Source organism: Choloepus didactylus, chromosome 19, assembly GCF_015220235.1.
Source record: "Choloepus didactylus isolate mChoDid1 chromosome 19, mChoDid1.pri, whole genome shotgun sequence".
Lineage (NCBI taxonomy): Eukaryota > Metazoa > Chordata > Mammalia > Pilosa > Megalonychidae > Choloepus > Choloepus didactylus.
The window spans coordinates 13,664,697-13,680,340 of NC_051325.1; the positions used below are offsets into that span (position 1 = coordinate 13,664,697).

Here is a 15,644-nt window from a genome sequence, read left to right on the forward strand (position 1 = left end):
TAATTATAGCAATATGATTATCTCTTCCATTATTATTCATTGATTTACTTATCCCAGAAAATTTTGCTATATTGTTTAAATATTTTCAGGAGTTGTTTTTAGAAGGATGTTTTAGAGAGTATAAACATGTTGGATTTAGAGCATATTAAAGCTAGAACCTAATAACTATTTTCCTCAGATGTTTTTTATTAGACCTATTTATCATGCCTATAGATCATAATTCTGTAATGAATAAACCTTTGTATTATTTTTATTAGCTTAATTATGCTGCATTTGTGCTTCAGATGAACTTAAAAGAAATAACTGAAATGAGATAAATATTCAGTTTCATTGTTGGTCTGATTAAATACTACTAATCATTTGAAATTTCAAATTGTGCCTTGGAGAATAGATAAATAGTAAGCGTCTGTTCTCTCCTCAAATGACTTTGGGGCAAACAAAAATGCTTTTCAAATCCCAGAATCAGTTTCTCCCTATCTGTCTGAATCTATCTATCCATCCATCCATCCATCCATCCATCCAAAATACATGGTTATAATATATAATTCAATGTTTCCAGTTAAAGCCAAAGAAAACTGAGATTTTCCTATCTGGGAGTCCCATTTGCTCTGCTAGAGTTTCCTTTTATACCCAGGAACTCTCGACTCTAGGCTGGCTTTGTGGCCCAGGGATGTCCCTGCTGAGACCACCATTGTGCTGCTCCACTCCTCTTCCCCAAGCCTTGAGTTCCCCCACTTCAGGTTCTCTCAGTGACTCCCTGGTCATTCAGTAGCTCTCAGCTGCCCGGAACATGGTCATAACATGTGGAAAACTAACTGTGAATCAAGTTTTTATTTGTTTAATTTTGTGTTTTTAGCATTACCTCATAAACATTTTACTGAAGACTTCCACAGAGGAACCAAATGAATGTGCAAGGTAAATGTTAAATGAAAGGCAAACTATTTTAGAATTAAGATATATAATTATGTGTAAACAGTTAATGTTAAAAAATATTCTTTCACATTACTCTTACACACACCCACATTCCTATCAAACACTCTAAAAAGTATAATGAAAATTTTGCTTTACTTGATTATTTAAAAGGTCATCATCAAGGGAAAATAGATGCAGAAGATTATCTATTATATACTACCTTTAGTGTAAGAAAAAGGAAGATTAGCAATATATTCACCCATTCCCTGATATTTTCAGTAAGGAAGAAAATGGAGGGATAAACCAAAAACTAAAAAGTGGTGTTCCTGAAGGGTAATAGTTCTCAACCAGGGGCGATTTTGTCCCCAGGGGACATTTGGGAATATCTGGAGACATTTTGCTGCTTCTGCCAGCCATCTGAGTTGCAGCAGCCTTGACGAAGATATGAGATTTTCTGGGCCATCTATAGATGAAAAGTTCCTGCCTGTCCTCCCAAGATGAAGCCAAAGCTGGGAACACAGGTGGAGGGGAGCACCAGTCTTGGATCCCCAAACCCACAAGGTTACCCCAAGCCCAGCTCAGCCTCTCTCAGCCTCCTAGGAGTTGGACCATGCCCTGCTCACTCTCGAGACTCATCCCAAAATAGCAGCTGTCATTCTTTACTGTCTTGTTAGCTCCTGATGACTTCAGATAATTTTCTTTTGTTTTTTATCTAACTTCTTCTGTTGTCTTTTGTGGCTGGCTTAGTCCAAATTACTGAATCTACAAATTCATAATCAAATTTCTAATATTAAACCAACCTCGCATTTTACAGTAAACCCAGCTTAGTTTATAAAGTATTTGATCTGGTTTGACTAATATATTGTTGAGGAAAGTTGCATTTTTGTTCATGGGCTGAAATTTTCCTTTCCTATCTTGTCCTTATCAGGTTTGGTTACAAGGTTATGTAGTCTCACAAAATGAATCAGGTATTGTTTCATTCTCTTTTGTCAGGGAGAGTTCTTGTAAAAGTTTTTGTAGACTAAAATTTTCTAGGAATTTGTCCATGTAAGTTTTGAAATATTCTGTCATATATATTGTCTGTATTATCTGCTTATTATCTTTTAGCTCTTTCACTTCTGTAGTTATATCCATTTTTTAATCTGACATTTTTAATGTATTCTCTGATTTTTCTTATTAGTCTTGCCAAAGATTTGTAAAATTTATTAGTCTTTTCAAAGAAAAGACTTTTTTTCTTTGTTCAACTTCTCTAGTCTCTCTGTATTTTTATTTCCTACCTTTTGCTCTTTATTGTATTCTTTCTTCTATTTTCTTTTACATTTATTATGTTGTTCCTTTTAAGTTGTAAACTTGGTGTATTAATTTTCAGTCATTCTTCTTTATGAATATATACTCTTAAGGCTGTATGTTTATTTCTAAGTGATGCTTTCTCTAAATTCTACAAGTTTTGATATATAATATTTTTATTATTCCATTCCAAATTTTTTCTAATTTCCAATATGATAACCTTCATTGACTCTGAGATATTTAGAAATATGTTTCTTAATTTCCAAAAATGTTGGAAGCAAACAAATCTTTTTGCTACTGATGTCCTAGTTGCATTGTGGATGAAAAATGTTGTCTGTCCAATAAGACCTTGATAATGTTGAGATTTGCTTTATGGCCCAGTATATAGTTAGTTTTTATGAACATCCCATGTATGCTTGAAAGCAATGTATACGCTGTTCTTCAATTGGGTTTAGTGTTCTAGATGTGACCATTAGATTAAATTTCTTAATCATATGCTTCAAATATTCTATATCCTTTCTGTTTTTTTCCATTATCTTGAACATTTACTGAAAGAATTTGTTAAAATCTAATATTATGATGCATTTATCTCTTTCTCTTTGTTTTTCTGTCACTTTTTGCTTTATATATTTTGAGGCTATGTTATTAGTTGCGTAGAAGTGTTCAGAATGATCACATCACTGTAGTGAATCCAATCTTTTATCTTTATGTACTGATCCTCATTTCTAAGGATGATTCTGTCTTAAAGATTGTTTTTCCTGAATACTGTTTTAGCTATTTTTAAAATAATACTTTCCATCTGTTTAACTTCAGCCTTTCTAAATGCTTCCTTTTTTAGACGTCTTTGCATAAACCATAGATAACTGAATTTTGTAAGTTTACCTTTTTAGTTCATTATCTTTTAACTGAAGCTTTTAGTTCATTTACATTTATTGTAACTACTGGTATATTTAGACTTATTTCTTTCATCTAAATATAAAATATTTATATTTATTAATTTTATTTATTTCATCTAAATATAAAAATAAAAATATTTGTATTTTTAACTGGCTCTTCATTTTCAACATTTCTTTCATTTTCTCCTTTTTTCCTGCCTTTTTTTCTCTCCTTTTCTTTCCTTTTTTATTAATTATTTTTTCTCATTCTGTTTATTAATGCTGTTTTTCTAAGAAGTCATAGATTCTTTCAGTTCTTTTAGAGGTTACCCTAGAAATTTTAGCATGCATAGTTACTTACCAACTCTAAAGTTAGTATCTTCGCCCTCTTCCTTAACAGTGCCAGAGCCTTAGAATACAGTCTCCTGATTTTTGCCCCTACCTCACTGTGGCTGTTCTTTTTCTGTCTCCTTTGCTGAACTCCTCTCCTCTACCTAATCCTTGAATGTTAAATGTGACTCAGGTTTAGGGCTGGTCCTCTTCTCTTTCTGTATGGCTTTCTGAGGTGCTCTTATCCATTCTAACCTAGCTTTAAATACCATCTTTTTTATGTTGATTCCCAATTTATTTCCCTGGTCCTTTCACTGAAACCCAGCTTATATATTCAAGTGCCTACTTACCATTTCAACTTGGAAGAATTAACACATCTCAAATGCAAACATAATTGAACACTTGAATCTGCTGTCTACCCTCCTGGAGACTGACTGCCTCTCAGACTTCATCTCAGTAAATGGCACCACACAGGTTTCAGTACAGAAACTTGGGAAAAATCCTTGATTTCTCCTTTTTCCACATCCACCACGTTCAGTTGACATCAGCATGTCTTCGCAGTTATTTTTTTTTTCTCTTTTTTCTTTAGTGTAGAAAGACAAATATCTGTGGTGTTAAAAATGGAGTCAAATGTGTATAGCATGGTTGATCTTTCTTAGTTGTGTAAAAAGAGAGTTAGGCAATTAAATTAAAGCCATGTAAATATTGATAAGGCAAGCAGACTTTGAAATATGATCAAATAATTGGAGGAGAATTAAGAGAAGAGATAAGTGTGGGTGATGATAATTTAGAACAATTAAGAAAAAATAATAGAAGTTTTTGCTATATAAATAGGAGTGGCACAAGATAGCATAGTAGCAAATAATATCAAGAGACTGTGTTGGAATACAGAGTGAGAGTAAAGGGAGTGTTTCTTCTTCTTCTTTTTTTTTTTTTTTTGTCTGTTTGAAATATAAGATATATACAGAAAAATGATAACCCTCAAAGTACAATTTAACGAGCAGCCATAGAGCAAATCCCAAAGAATGCTGTAGGTTACAGTTCTACCATTTCACTTATTTCTTTCTGGCTATTCTAATACCCTAGCATCTAAATATATATATAAAGATTCAGTATTCATAATCCTTTGTTAAATCCTATCTTGTCTGTTGCTACCCATACTTGTTTATTCACTTTCTAGATCTTCGGGGTGTCTAGGCAGTGACCATTCTAACTTGTTCATATTTAAAAAGGGTGTCAACATTATGGAGAAGGGAGCTGTATCTGGCTGATGTTCTTAAATAGGCTGTTGCCTCCAGATTTTAGGACCTGTCTGGCATAGGAACACTCTGGTGGATTTAAGTTTCTGAAAAATAAACTTAGTGAGTGAAACTTTTATAAAGTCTCAAATAGGGCCCTAGGTATTTCAGGACTACTGTTGGTTAGGGCTTGGCATACTGTTGCCATTTGGGATATCTAGCTGGAGTTTGCATAAGAGTAACCTCCAGGTTACTTGTTACCTTCCTTTTCCCCTTTTTGGTCAAGAAGACATTTTCAGTCCCTCGATGCCAGGACCAGGCTTATTCTTGGGAATCATGTCCCATGTCATGAGGGAGATTCACTCCCCTGGGGGATATGTCCCTCATGGGGGGAGGTTAATGAGTTTATTTGCCGAGTTGGGCTTAGAGAGAGAAAGGCCATGTCTGAGCAACAAAAGAGGTTGGAGTGGCATGAGATGGCATAGTAGCAAATAGTATCAAGAAATGGCATTGGAATAGAGAATGAGAGTAAAGGGAGTATTTCTATCAGCAAAAAGAAGACTCTTGATAGATAAAATTCACTTGGGATCACAAAGGACATACTTATGGTCCAGAGAACCATAATTGAGAAGATACGCTAGGTATGGGGAATGACTGAAAGTATTAGAATGGGAAGTATATTAAATGTTAAATTTCAAAGTGAGAAAATAGCATGGAAGAGCTATTATAAGCTAATATGGTTTAAATCTCAAGGCAGGTACAGGTAGTTTATATTATAAGGTCATAAATGCCTTATATAGTTAAGGCTAATTGTTTCAGAGTAATGCTAGTGTTCCTAGAAATGAGAAGCCTTTGTTCTGGACAAATTACACTTAACAAATAGGTTAATACAAAGGAAGAGAGGCTCTGTAAAATGGTGAAAATATGATTTTGGATATAATTCCACATTGTATTGATTTTAGTGGATTGAACCATCAGAATCTGAGTTAAGCTGGGGGGAAAGTACATGAGAATGACCACAAACTAAGTATGTGCAGCGCAGTTTCCACATTGAGAATAAGGTTGGCATTAGGCAAAGAGGGGAGAGAGACTTAAACAATTCTACACAGTGGGGAACTCCTATAGGATGCTGGTGTTGGAGGGAAGCCCAAAGGCCCAGCATACTTTGCAAATGGAGTCACACTGCTTTTACTGAGTGAGTTTTGGTGGAAGGTGACATGGTCCCAAAGGTCTTTTAAACCATGTAAATAAACTTGCTGTGAAGTAGTTCATCTCTCCTAATTGAAGAGGTGAGAATACAGGGAAACATAGTGGCTTGAGAAACCTCAAAATGTATTGATTTTAATTGTTGAGCTTTCCTGAATAACAAAGGAACTTTCAATGTGGAGATCTGAGCAGTGTGTATGGTTTGATTGGCACTGGATTTGTCCTGTTATTCCAATTACAAAGAACAACACATGTGTATCACATCTAATGGATGTCTCCAAGTAGTGATTTGAATCCCCCTTTGTTCTGAACGTGAGCAGGTTTGGGAGCTAGTATTTTAATTTTATGTCTGGGCATTAAGAGAAAATTAGCAGATGATTGTTTGAGCTTTGCAAAAGATAATGGAGTGCAGCAATTCCAGTGAGCACTACTGTTTATAATGGATTTGTAGCTGATAAAAATTTAAATTTAAATTTGATTTTGAAGATTCATGCTACAAACTCTTCCTCAAAAATGTCTTGAAACAGTAAAATATTAGTTTGAACAACAAAAAAACCTGTCACATGGGCTATGACATTTAACAGAAAATATGCCATTTGTTTCATTAAATATTTAAGTGCTAAGCAGTACCCAAGATTTCTGTCTGTCCTAAAAATTGGCTTATTGAGAGTACCTTATTTTTTTCTCTCAAGAAGACAGTCTGTTAATGTAACTATAAGTTTTGCTATTTTGTATAAAATATTACAAATATTTTGCCATTTGAAAAATGCTAAGAAAACATGTTACATTTCATGATTGTTTTCATCCTTTTCCTTCTTTTTAACAAGATGCATTGCCATTTGCTCCCTGGGGGTCTGGATATGTGAAGAACTTGCACAGTGCACAAGCCATCCTCAGGTGAAAGAGGCCATCAATGTGATAGGTGTGACCTTGAAGGTATTACCAGTCTGTGATGTTTGTTTAAAATTAAGCTCTATCCCAGGTATTGAAACCTAGTTGGAATTAGCCCACCTTTGTTTTGCCTACGTTACAGAGAGGTGGTGATTCAAAGTTCTTTTTCTGAGAGCCATGTCACGTGTGCTCGGAGGTTCCCAGGAGAGGCCACAGACGCTGCTTCCCCATTGGCCGCTGTGACCAGGCCATCGAGGGCCTGAGCATTCCCCGACTGAGCCCAGGTGGCCCACTGGGGTCCTCTGGTGGCTGGTGGATTCTAGGGCAAGGAGGACACCCAATGACCTGTCAGGTGGTGTGGCAAGAATGTGAGATCTGTGCGCTGGCCTCTACTATAGAACTGGAAGAGGCCTGGGTGACTGGAGTTAGGGGCTCTGATGTTCCCACCGGGGGCTACACTACAGGTGCTTTGGGGGCATCTTTCTTCCTTTGCTGTGTTACTGAGAAGAAAAGCTGCAGTTTACTGGGCACTTCCCCTGGCCCAGATTAATGGTAAACACTCTAAATACTTTTGCTCATCTTCACGGCAGCTCTGCAAGGCAGATGTTATAATTCCTGGTTTACACCTGAGGAAACTGAGGCCCTGAGGAGTCTGGTCACTGGCCCACGGCCTTGCAGATGTAAATGGTGGAACCAGCATGGAAAGGAGATCTGTGTGACCTTCAAGTCATAGCGAACTTTGGCATGTACCAAGCTCAAATCCTGCCAGGTCCTTTTATGGCTCTGCTTAGAAATAATGACAATAATTAGCATTGCTCTTATTACCACCTCCAAACTAGGGAGGGCCTGGTCTCTGCCTAGCACAGTGCTGGGGGTTTTGTGGAAGTTCTCCATTGTGAGGCAGTTGTCTCCATCTGAGGTATAGGAGGGTTCAGGAACTTGTTGAAGGTCCTAGATTGAGATTCAAAATCTGAACCACCTGCTTTACACCAGCCTCCAGGCTCTTGCTGCTGTGATAATAACAGCAACTACAGCTGACATTTGTGACAGCCACCATGCCACACTTTGTGCAAGTCTTCCCATGCATTATCTGTTTTAGCCGATGGCTAAAACCAGCCAGTGGCGTCCTGTGCCCTTGGCCTGGTTCCAGCCCTCTGTGGTCCAGCCCCCTGACTGCCATTGCAGCCACATGTCACAGCAGTCCTCCCCAACCGCCCTTCCTCTGGCCAAACACAATGCTTTTTCTTCCCCAAGTGTGCCTTTCTCCACCTTGTTTCTTCTACCTGGAAGTCTTTCCCTCGACCTCACCATCTCCCCTTCTCCACAATGCCATATAATGCAAGTTGGGAAACATTTGCTGCTGATCCTCGTGATAGAGGACTGGGAAAATTATTAAACCAAGGTATGGTTTGACAGTTCTCCCTCTGGCCTGAGCAGGGTGCTGGCACTTTGCCTTTGTCATCATGTTGAATCCTTAGAACCACCCTGAAAGAGGAAATATTGCTGTTACCTCTACTTCACAGATGAAGAAAATGAGCTTATTGGGAACATCAGTGACTTGACCAGGGCCAAACCTGGGACACTGGCCCCATGTCGGGGCCTTTGCACAACTGAGGTGTACAAGACACCCCTGACTCCCAAAGCCATGGAGAGAGATTCACGTACAGTTATCAAGGTGGAAAAAGCTGGATAGAAATCATTTACCACCGTGGACCCCAATTCATTTTTAAAATACCCTATTTTCTTGACTCTAAGTTCTGTTTTTCAAATTTTATTTTTTCTGAGATCTTGATGTGTATATATTTAATGTAATGTGGTTCTTGCACCTCTACCCTTTTCCTGGAAAAGCTGTTAATGACTCGGTGGTATCTTGGAATATAACATAGAAGAGAGGCAGACATTGATAACAGAGCAGAGGGATAGAAGATGGCTTATATTTCCTTTTCTGTACTTCTATAAATTTTCGAAGACTTCTGCAATTTTCCATGATTATGTGGAAATAGTTAAGGTACCAGAAAAATGTAGCCCGGCCACATCTGCAGCCCTCGCTCTGTCAGGCCTGTCGCAGCACAGCACGGGGACCAAGGTGTCCTTGAACCACCCCAGCCCTGGTGGATGCCATTGTCCTCCCCACCTTAGGAAAAAGAGGAGACCCAGGAAGGTCAAGGAACTGGCTTCCACGTGAACTGCTAAGAAATCAAAGTGCCAAGACACAGCCAAGCAGGCCTCCCTGCTAAGTCCTCTTTTTTAACCATTATTAATGAGAGGAAAGCTCATTGACTTAAGACGCAGCCCTTGGGGAAAGCTCCCTCCCTCCTCCTCTCCTTCTCTGCCTCCCTCTGATTCCCCATGTGGCTGTTCTAACTGAGTTATTCTACTAAAGGACAAGAGCTTGTAAATCTATGAAAAATCGTTCCTCTTTGTGTCCCATGCTTTGAGTTCAGCACTGGCTTGTGGTCACTGCTTTGTGACTGCATGCTGGATGAGTGAATGATGGATGAATGAGCAAATAAATGAATGAGTTTTTTCACCCCCACTATTCCCCATCTCACCCACCCTTCATGTGTCACCAAACCAGCCAGCCTTTCTGCATGATACCCGGTGCCCTTGCTGAAGCAAAACAGCATTCTTCCTCAGCTTCTTCCAGGCTCAGCTCAGTTCTCCTTTCCTCCATGAGATCTTCTTGAGATTTCTCTGAACTGCTCTTCTCTCATTTGCACCCTGGTCTTCTTGACTTCTCTCCTCTCTGCCCCTAGCCCTTGATTTGTGCGCCATTGTGCTCAGCTCATCATTTTCCTCTTATCTGTTTCTGCCATGCCAGCTTTGTCTTTCTACCTCAGGAGCTGGCCACCATCTTGCAGCAGAAACACACCCAGTACCCACTCCCATTCTTCTGCTCCTTCCATGTCCCATCTTCATTTCAAGTACACCATCCTTTTTCCTTCAGGGGGCGGTACTAAGCATTAGGGACACAAAAGTGAATAAGATATGAGGAAAATAAGCACACAAAGGAACAAGCAGACTGACACAAAGGATCAGCTCCGATAGCCTGGGGAGGAAATAGGACAGGGGAATGGGGCAAAGCAGAAATGCTGGAGAAGTCCACCATCCTTTGGATGGATGTGGTAGCCTTGTGGAGATGACATTAGTGCATGATCTGAAAGATGTAGCAGTGCCAGCCACATGCAGATCTTGGGATGCATATCCCAGGCAAAGCCCAGAGCAGGTGCAAAGGCCCTGAGGAAGAAACAAGCCACACGGTTTGAGGGATGGAAAGAGGCCCGTGGGGATCAGGTCTTCTGGGGTCTGGATGGCCAGAGCAAGGCTGTGAAGTTTTGGGCAGGGGGAGGTGTAGGGTGCCATCCCTTTCATGCACCCCCAGCATGAAAAAGTGAGAAGGGCAAGAGTTCTTGCAGGAACTGCCCTTTGGCGTGCCATCTCACAAGAGATGGAAATATCCAGAAGACTGTGGCGGTGACCCTAAACCCACGTCAGCCTTAGGAAACATACTCAAGGTAATGACATATACTATAAGTCATGTGTATTCTTTCCCCATAGTTTCTAAATTTATACAGTTCTCAGTATTTTACATATGTGGGTTAAGTTTCATTCCACAGGATAGAAAATCATTTGATCTATCCTGGTGGCTTTATTGTAAAATGAAGATAACATCTACCTTGCAGAACTGTTAATGAAGATTTATTAATGAGACAATGAGTAAAATGTTGGTTAAAAGGTTCAGCACAAGTGAATTAGTTTCCTCTGATTTGTCAAAATTATGATTTATGTGCTCTAAATCAGGCATTTGAAATTATGGATTTAATTTCCAAATGATTAAATGACAGCTAATTGTTTCTGTAGATGTTATGTAAACTGCTGTGGGTATGCTAGACGAGAGGCAGTTGTAGAATGGAGGTGTGGTTATGTATAACCTATTTCGTAATAGGACATATTTTTCATGAACTTAATGCGAAAGAAATAAATGTAACCCTCTATGGATCTGGGAAGAAATAACTGTTTTGTTCTCCCTTAGGAATAACACACAAGTTCAACTGTGTTATCTGGTTTTGGGTTTTGTTTCCTTTTATAGTTTCCTAACAAAATCGTGGCTCAGGTAGCTTGTGATGTTCTGCAGTTGCTGGTTTCCTACTGGGAAAAGCTTCAGATGTTTGAAACCTCTCTGCCTCGGAAAATAGCAGAAGTAGGTCTTTTTCCTGTAATGCTGAAACATAAGCATTTCCGTTTTTATTATGTTTGATATTTAATTAATTATATACAATCAAATAATTGTCAGAGAACCTACTATTAAATTGCCATATGAATCATTCATTATAACGTTAATTGAACTGGCTCTTCTCAGCTGTGATTTCAGGCACGGCATAAAGAAGCCAATCGTGTTCCAGGGCACAGTTTTATACTTGGGGCGTTTGAAAGGCAGACACAACCACAACAGAGAGGCCTTTTGTAGACTGGGCTTCATTCCTCAAGAATAATCTGGATGGTGCCAAAAAGGAGTGGGCAACTGGTTCCAAAGCCCTCCTCGAGGTCAGGGAGGGCAGTTGTCTAAAACAGTCCGAAGCCCTGGAGCACGCTTTCTGCCCTAAGCGTGACTACCCAGCTGTGATGGGATTGCTAATGTGATAACCTCTGTGGGGGGAACAGAGGAAGAGAGGGACAGGAAGAATCACCCCAACAACAGCGTCCTGGAGATCGGTTCCAGTCGAGGGTGCCTTGCCCATTTCCCATAGGCGCCTGGTGGGAAGGCACATCCCTTCCTGCCAGCTTTTATTGTTGCACCTTTGAAAGCGTGTCCTGTTGTTTACACATCCAGTGGTAACTCTTCAGGAAACTTGATTTGTCCCCATGTGGTATTACAGGGAAAGATAAGCAGCAATATGGATTTATTTTCTCTGAGCTCTAGACAAATTTCACTGGTGAGATCACTTTGTTCTTTTGGGGATATATCAAAAAATCACAAGTGATCCTTGACACTGAATGACCGCAAGTGAAATAGAGCTTTGTAAATAGGAATATAAAAGGCTGCAAAATGTAAAGCTGAGATTTAGGATGACTATATAATTTACCATCTGAATGGAAATACTTTTGAGAATGAACAGGCAACCAGGACAACAGGTGGAGACCTTAATATAAGAAAATTAAGCAGGAGCATTTCCGTAATTGGGTGCATGCAGAGAAATATTACTTTTTTCCTCTGGGACCCCCAATTTCCACACCAATAAAGCAGAGTAGAAGCCAGGCGTGGCCCTATTGCCTTCTACTAATTTTCAAGGTCACACATATCCCTAAAGTGGCATGTCGCTCACTCTTCTAGTGAGTTGGCACCAAGCTGGTCTTGTCAACAAGGCCATCTCGGAGCTCTTAACGTATGACTTCCAAAACTGTTCCTGTGGTCTGTCTGACGGGGGATTTATTTTTTATATAGATCCTTGTGGCCACCATTGCTTTTCTTTTACCAAGTGCAGAACACTCCTCAGTGGAAACAGATAAGAAGGTAGGTGGCACATGTGCTAAGTTTTCCTATAGTTTGCCTCTTAAAATGTACAGAAGAATGATACCTACGTTATTTATAGCAAGGTATGGAAGACTGTGGTGTGAAGCCCTGTGCATGTCTCCTCTTCCAGTTTATTGTCTCTCTGCTGCTCTGCCTCCTGGATTGGTGCATGGCACTGCCGTTGAAAGTCCTTCTTCACCCAGTGTCCACGGCGGTGCTGGAGGAGCAGCCCTCATCCAGAGTCCCCTTACTGGATTACATCTACAGGGTGAGTCTGCACCTGGCTTCAAGGGTGGAGAGGGTGGACATAAGTCTCAGAGAATTACCAAAATACATTCTCTGCATTTCTTTTCTTATCTATGCCCTTTAGAAAAGGATCTGCAATGGGCTAAACATTTAAAAAAAATAATAATAAAGACAGAGTAGAACAGCTAAGGAGTAACAACAGAACAGATAATTATTGTAGAGAAGCAACAGTTACTATGTTATAGGAGGCAACACTTCCTACATTACTACGGGCTATCACCTTTAAGCAGCTGCAGTTTGGTCAGAAGCCACCAATATTCGTGGAACATAGTTGACATCTACTTAATTTAAGAAAGCATTGTTTTTATGGTGGCAAAAACTAACCACAGTGTTAGTTTGACAAAATCTATTTGTCAAAGAAACAAAACACATTGGTCCCATTAATCCCTTTGCTTTATATAATCTTAAAGAAATTAAGGAAATATATCCCATCAAAGTATCAGCCTCATCATTTTTATAGTATATACAATATTCTAATTTCACCCACTACTGATTACTAGGACTGGCATTTGCCCTGGGCTCTTTCTAATGCCCTTTTGTATTGACCTTAACTATCTCTCCTGTGAAAACCTTATTCATTTACTTATTTATTCTACATTTGCATCTTTATGTCCATTGAATAATTACTCTTATTCAGGGACAATTCTGTTGTTTATTTTTTTAGCCACAAACCCTTGGTGAAGAAAAAAAAGACTCCAAATCATTAGCAGATTACTTTGTTGTCTTCTTTTAAAATGTACTATAATTAAAATAAAAACACTTAGCCATGGGTGAAATCCTAATAAAAAGTATTACATATTTTTAAATGGTTTCTTCAATGGTCAAAGATATTTTTAATAGCTATGTTAGGATTAAATGCTGTGTCATCCTTGTGGCTTATAAACCTTTATGCAACTGTTGGCCAACAGTTTTTGCCACAAGTCATTTAAATCCGTCTCTTTTCTAGATTATTTCTTTTCTTACAAGATTTCTCTTAAAATTGTTTGTCAATATAAAAGTCACCTTATAGGTACAAACAAGTTGTATGCATTTATTGGAAAGCCTTTACTGTATTTTTAAAGTGAACTTTTTATTGCTGTGTAATATTGAAATATATATTGAAGAAAACTACATCAGTCATAAATGAGAGCTTGATGAATTTTCACGTAGTGAGCACACATGAAACCAGAGCTTTCCTAGCATCCCAGAAGCCTCCCTCCCCATATTCACAACCAGGGGTGACCCCTCTCCTGCCCATCTAGCAGTATAGATTAGTTTTGTCTAGTTTTGAACTTTTATAAATGGAATCCTACAGTTATCTGCTCTTCAGTGCCTGGCATCTTTCACTCAACATTATACTTGAGGGATTCATTCAGACCATTGTGAATAGTTGTAGATTTTTCACTCTTATTGCTATATAGTGTTCCTCATTGAGAATAAATCACAATCTATTTATCCATTCCACTGTTGATGGACATTTGGGTAGTTTAGAGTCTGGGACCATAAAAACAAAATTCTGTGAACAGTCTAGTACATGATTTTGGTACACATAGATATACATTTCTGGTGGGTGTTTACTTAAGTGAGGAATTGCTAAAATACATAACTTCTGCTTTTGTAGAAAGCACCAAATAATTCTCTAGAGTGGTTGCGCTAATTTACACCATCACAACAGTGTCTGAGAATTGCAGCCACTCTACACTCTTGCTAACACTTGGTACTTTCTGGTAGGTGTAGAGTGCTTGTGCATTGCAGTTTTAATTTGCGTTTCTTCTGTTTATGGCGTTTTGGACTCATAGGAATTAATCCTCTCAATGACAAAAGCTCAATTTTTGCATTAAGCTAGAAAATTACTGTAAGAAGACTTTCATATATAGCTTTTTCTGCCAGGAAGAAGACATATCCAGTTGGCTGTCCCCTGCTGGCCACAATTCATTGTACTTTTTAGTCAGGTACAAAGGGTAGCTGACCACAGGGCCTCCTGCCATGGAGGTGAGTCAGAGCTAGTCACTTAGAAGTGAATTTACTTTATCTAAATATGTTTAACCCATAGATGTTTCCTTCATTTCTAAAGTATTGCCCTGATTTTCATAAAAATCAGTTTCATTCACTGTCCTGAATTTGTGATCAAAAAGTAAAATTCAGCACAATTAATGCCTCCTTCATACATTTTAGGGTACTCAGGATTATGTATGTTGGCATGGCTTGTGTGTGCACAAAAGCACAACCAAGAGTAGACAAGCCTGAAAGTGCCTGCAATTTTTAAACGACCAAAGGGCTTTCAGGAAACGAATTTTGTGAAAAGAAGAATACTTTGATAAAATTGTACTAAATTTACTCTGTACTAAATTGTATTTTAAAAAACTGTACTAAATTAGTCCTTACCATTCCTTGTGTCGTGTTATGCTAATCGAAACTCCAGACTGGTTGTGAGGTAGGCTAAGGGCCTCTGTTTATTATCATCTTGCTACACTCTGCCACAAGTGGTGTTTGTCCAGCCTGTGGCTCATCCCACAGACCCTCCTCTCTTGACGTAGTTCCTTGTACCTGTGTTGCTTCTGGAAGACCTAGGTGTAGTCAACCACCAGAATAGTGAAATAGGCACTTCTTAATATTTGCTTTCCTTTTGCCTTGAGAACATGTTTATTGGCATTGATGTGTAAGGAGCAAAATAAACTTGCTAGTAGCAAGAAGGTATTTTGGACTGAAAAGAATTCAATGTTTTCGAATATTGCACAGCAGAATTCCTACCTCTAAGAGCTGTGGTTGCCTGCTCGTAGTCAGGGGACAGGGACTTGGTGGCATCTGGGGCTCTCATCCCCTCTTGTTCTCACAGGTCCTGCACTGCTGCGTGTGTGGGTCAAGCACATACACCCAGCAGAGTCACTACACTCTGACCTTGGCCGACCTGTCATCCTCAGATTACGACCCCTTCCTGCCCCTGGCAAACGTTAAGAATTCTGAGCCAGTCCAATATCATTCATCAGCAGAACTGGGCAACCTGCTTACTGTTGAAGAGGGTGAGTACTCTTCAGAATGTAAATTCTTGTAGGTAGGATGAGGAATTATTGTAGCTTTTCTTCTTCTTTGCTTTGTGAGTTGTTGAAA

The 15,644-nt window shown here is 39.1% G+C and overlaps 1 protein-coding gene across 6 annotated transcripts in view; it reads left to right on the forward strand.

Moving 5' to 3' along the window:
• Window positions 1-15,644, forward strand: part of RALGAPA2 (Ral GTPase activating protein catalytic subunit alpha 2) — a 323,126-nt gene that overhangs the window by 178,183 nt on the left and 129,299 nt on the right. For 5 of the 6 annotated variants that reach the window (XM_037811966.1, XM_037811963.1, XM_037811964.1 and 2 more), the window contains 6 exons: window positions 857-915; window positions 6,676-6,784; window positions 10,830-10,940; window positions 12,183-12,251; window positions 12,382-12,519; window positions 15,373-15,556. In XM_037811966.1, the coding sequence (XP_037667894.1) occupies window positions 857-915; window positions 6,676-6,784; window positions 10,830-10,940; window positions 12,183-12,251; window positions 12,382-12,519; window positions 15,373-15,556 (670 nt within the window). The remainder of the gene's footprint in view (window positions 1-856; window positions 916-6,675; window positions 6,785-10,829; window positions 10,941-12,182; window positions 12,252-12,381; window positions 12,520-15,372; window positions 15,557-15,644) is intronic. The other variant, XM_037811965.1, reaches the window with a different exon arrangement.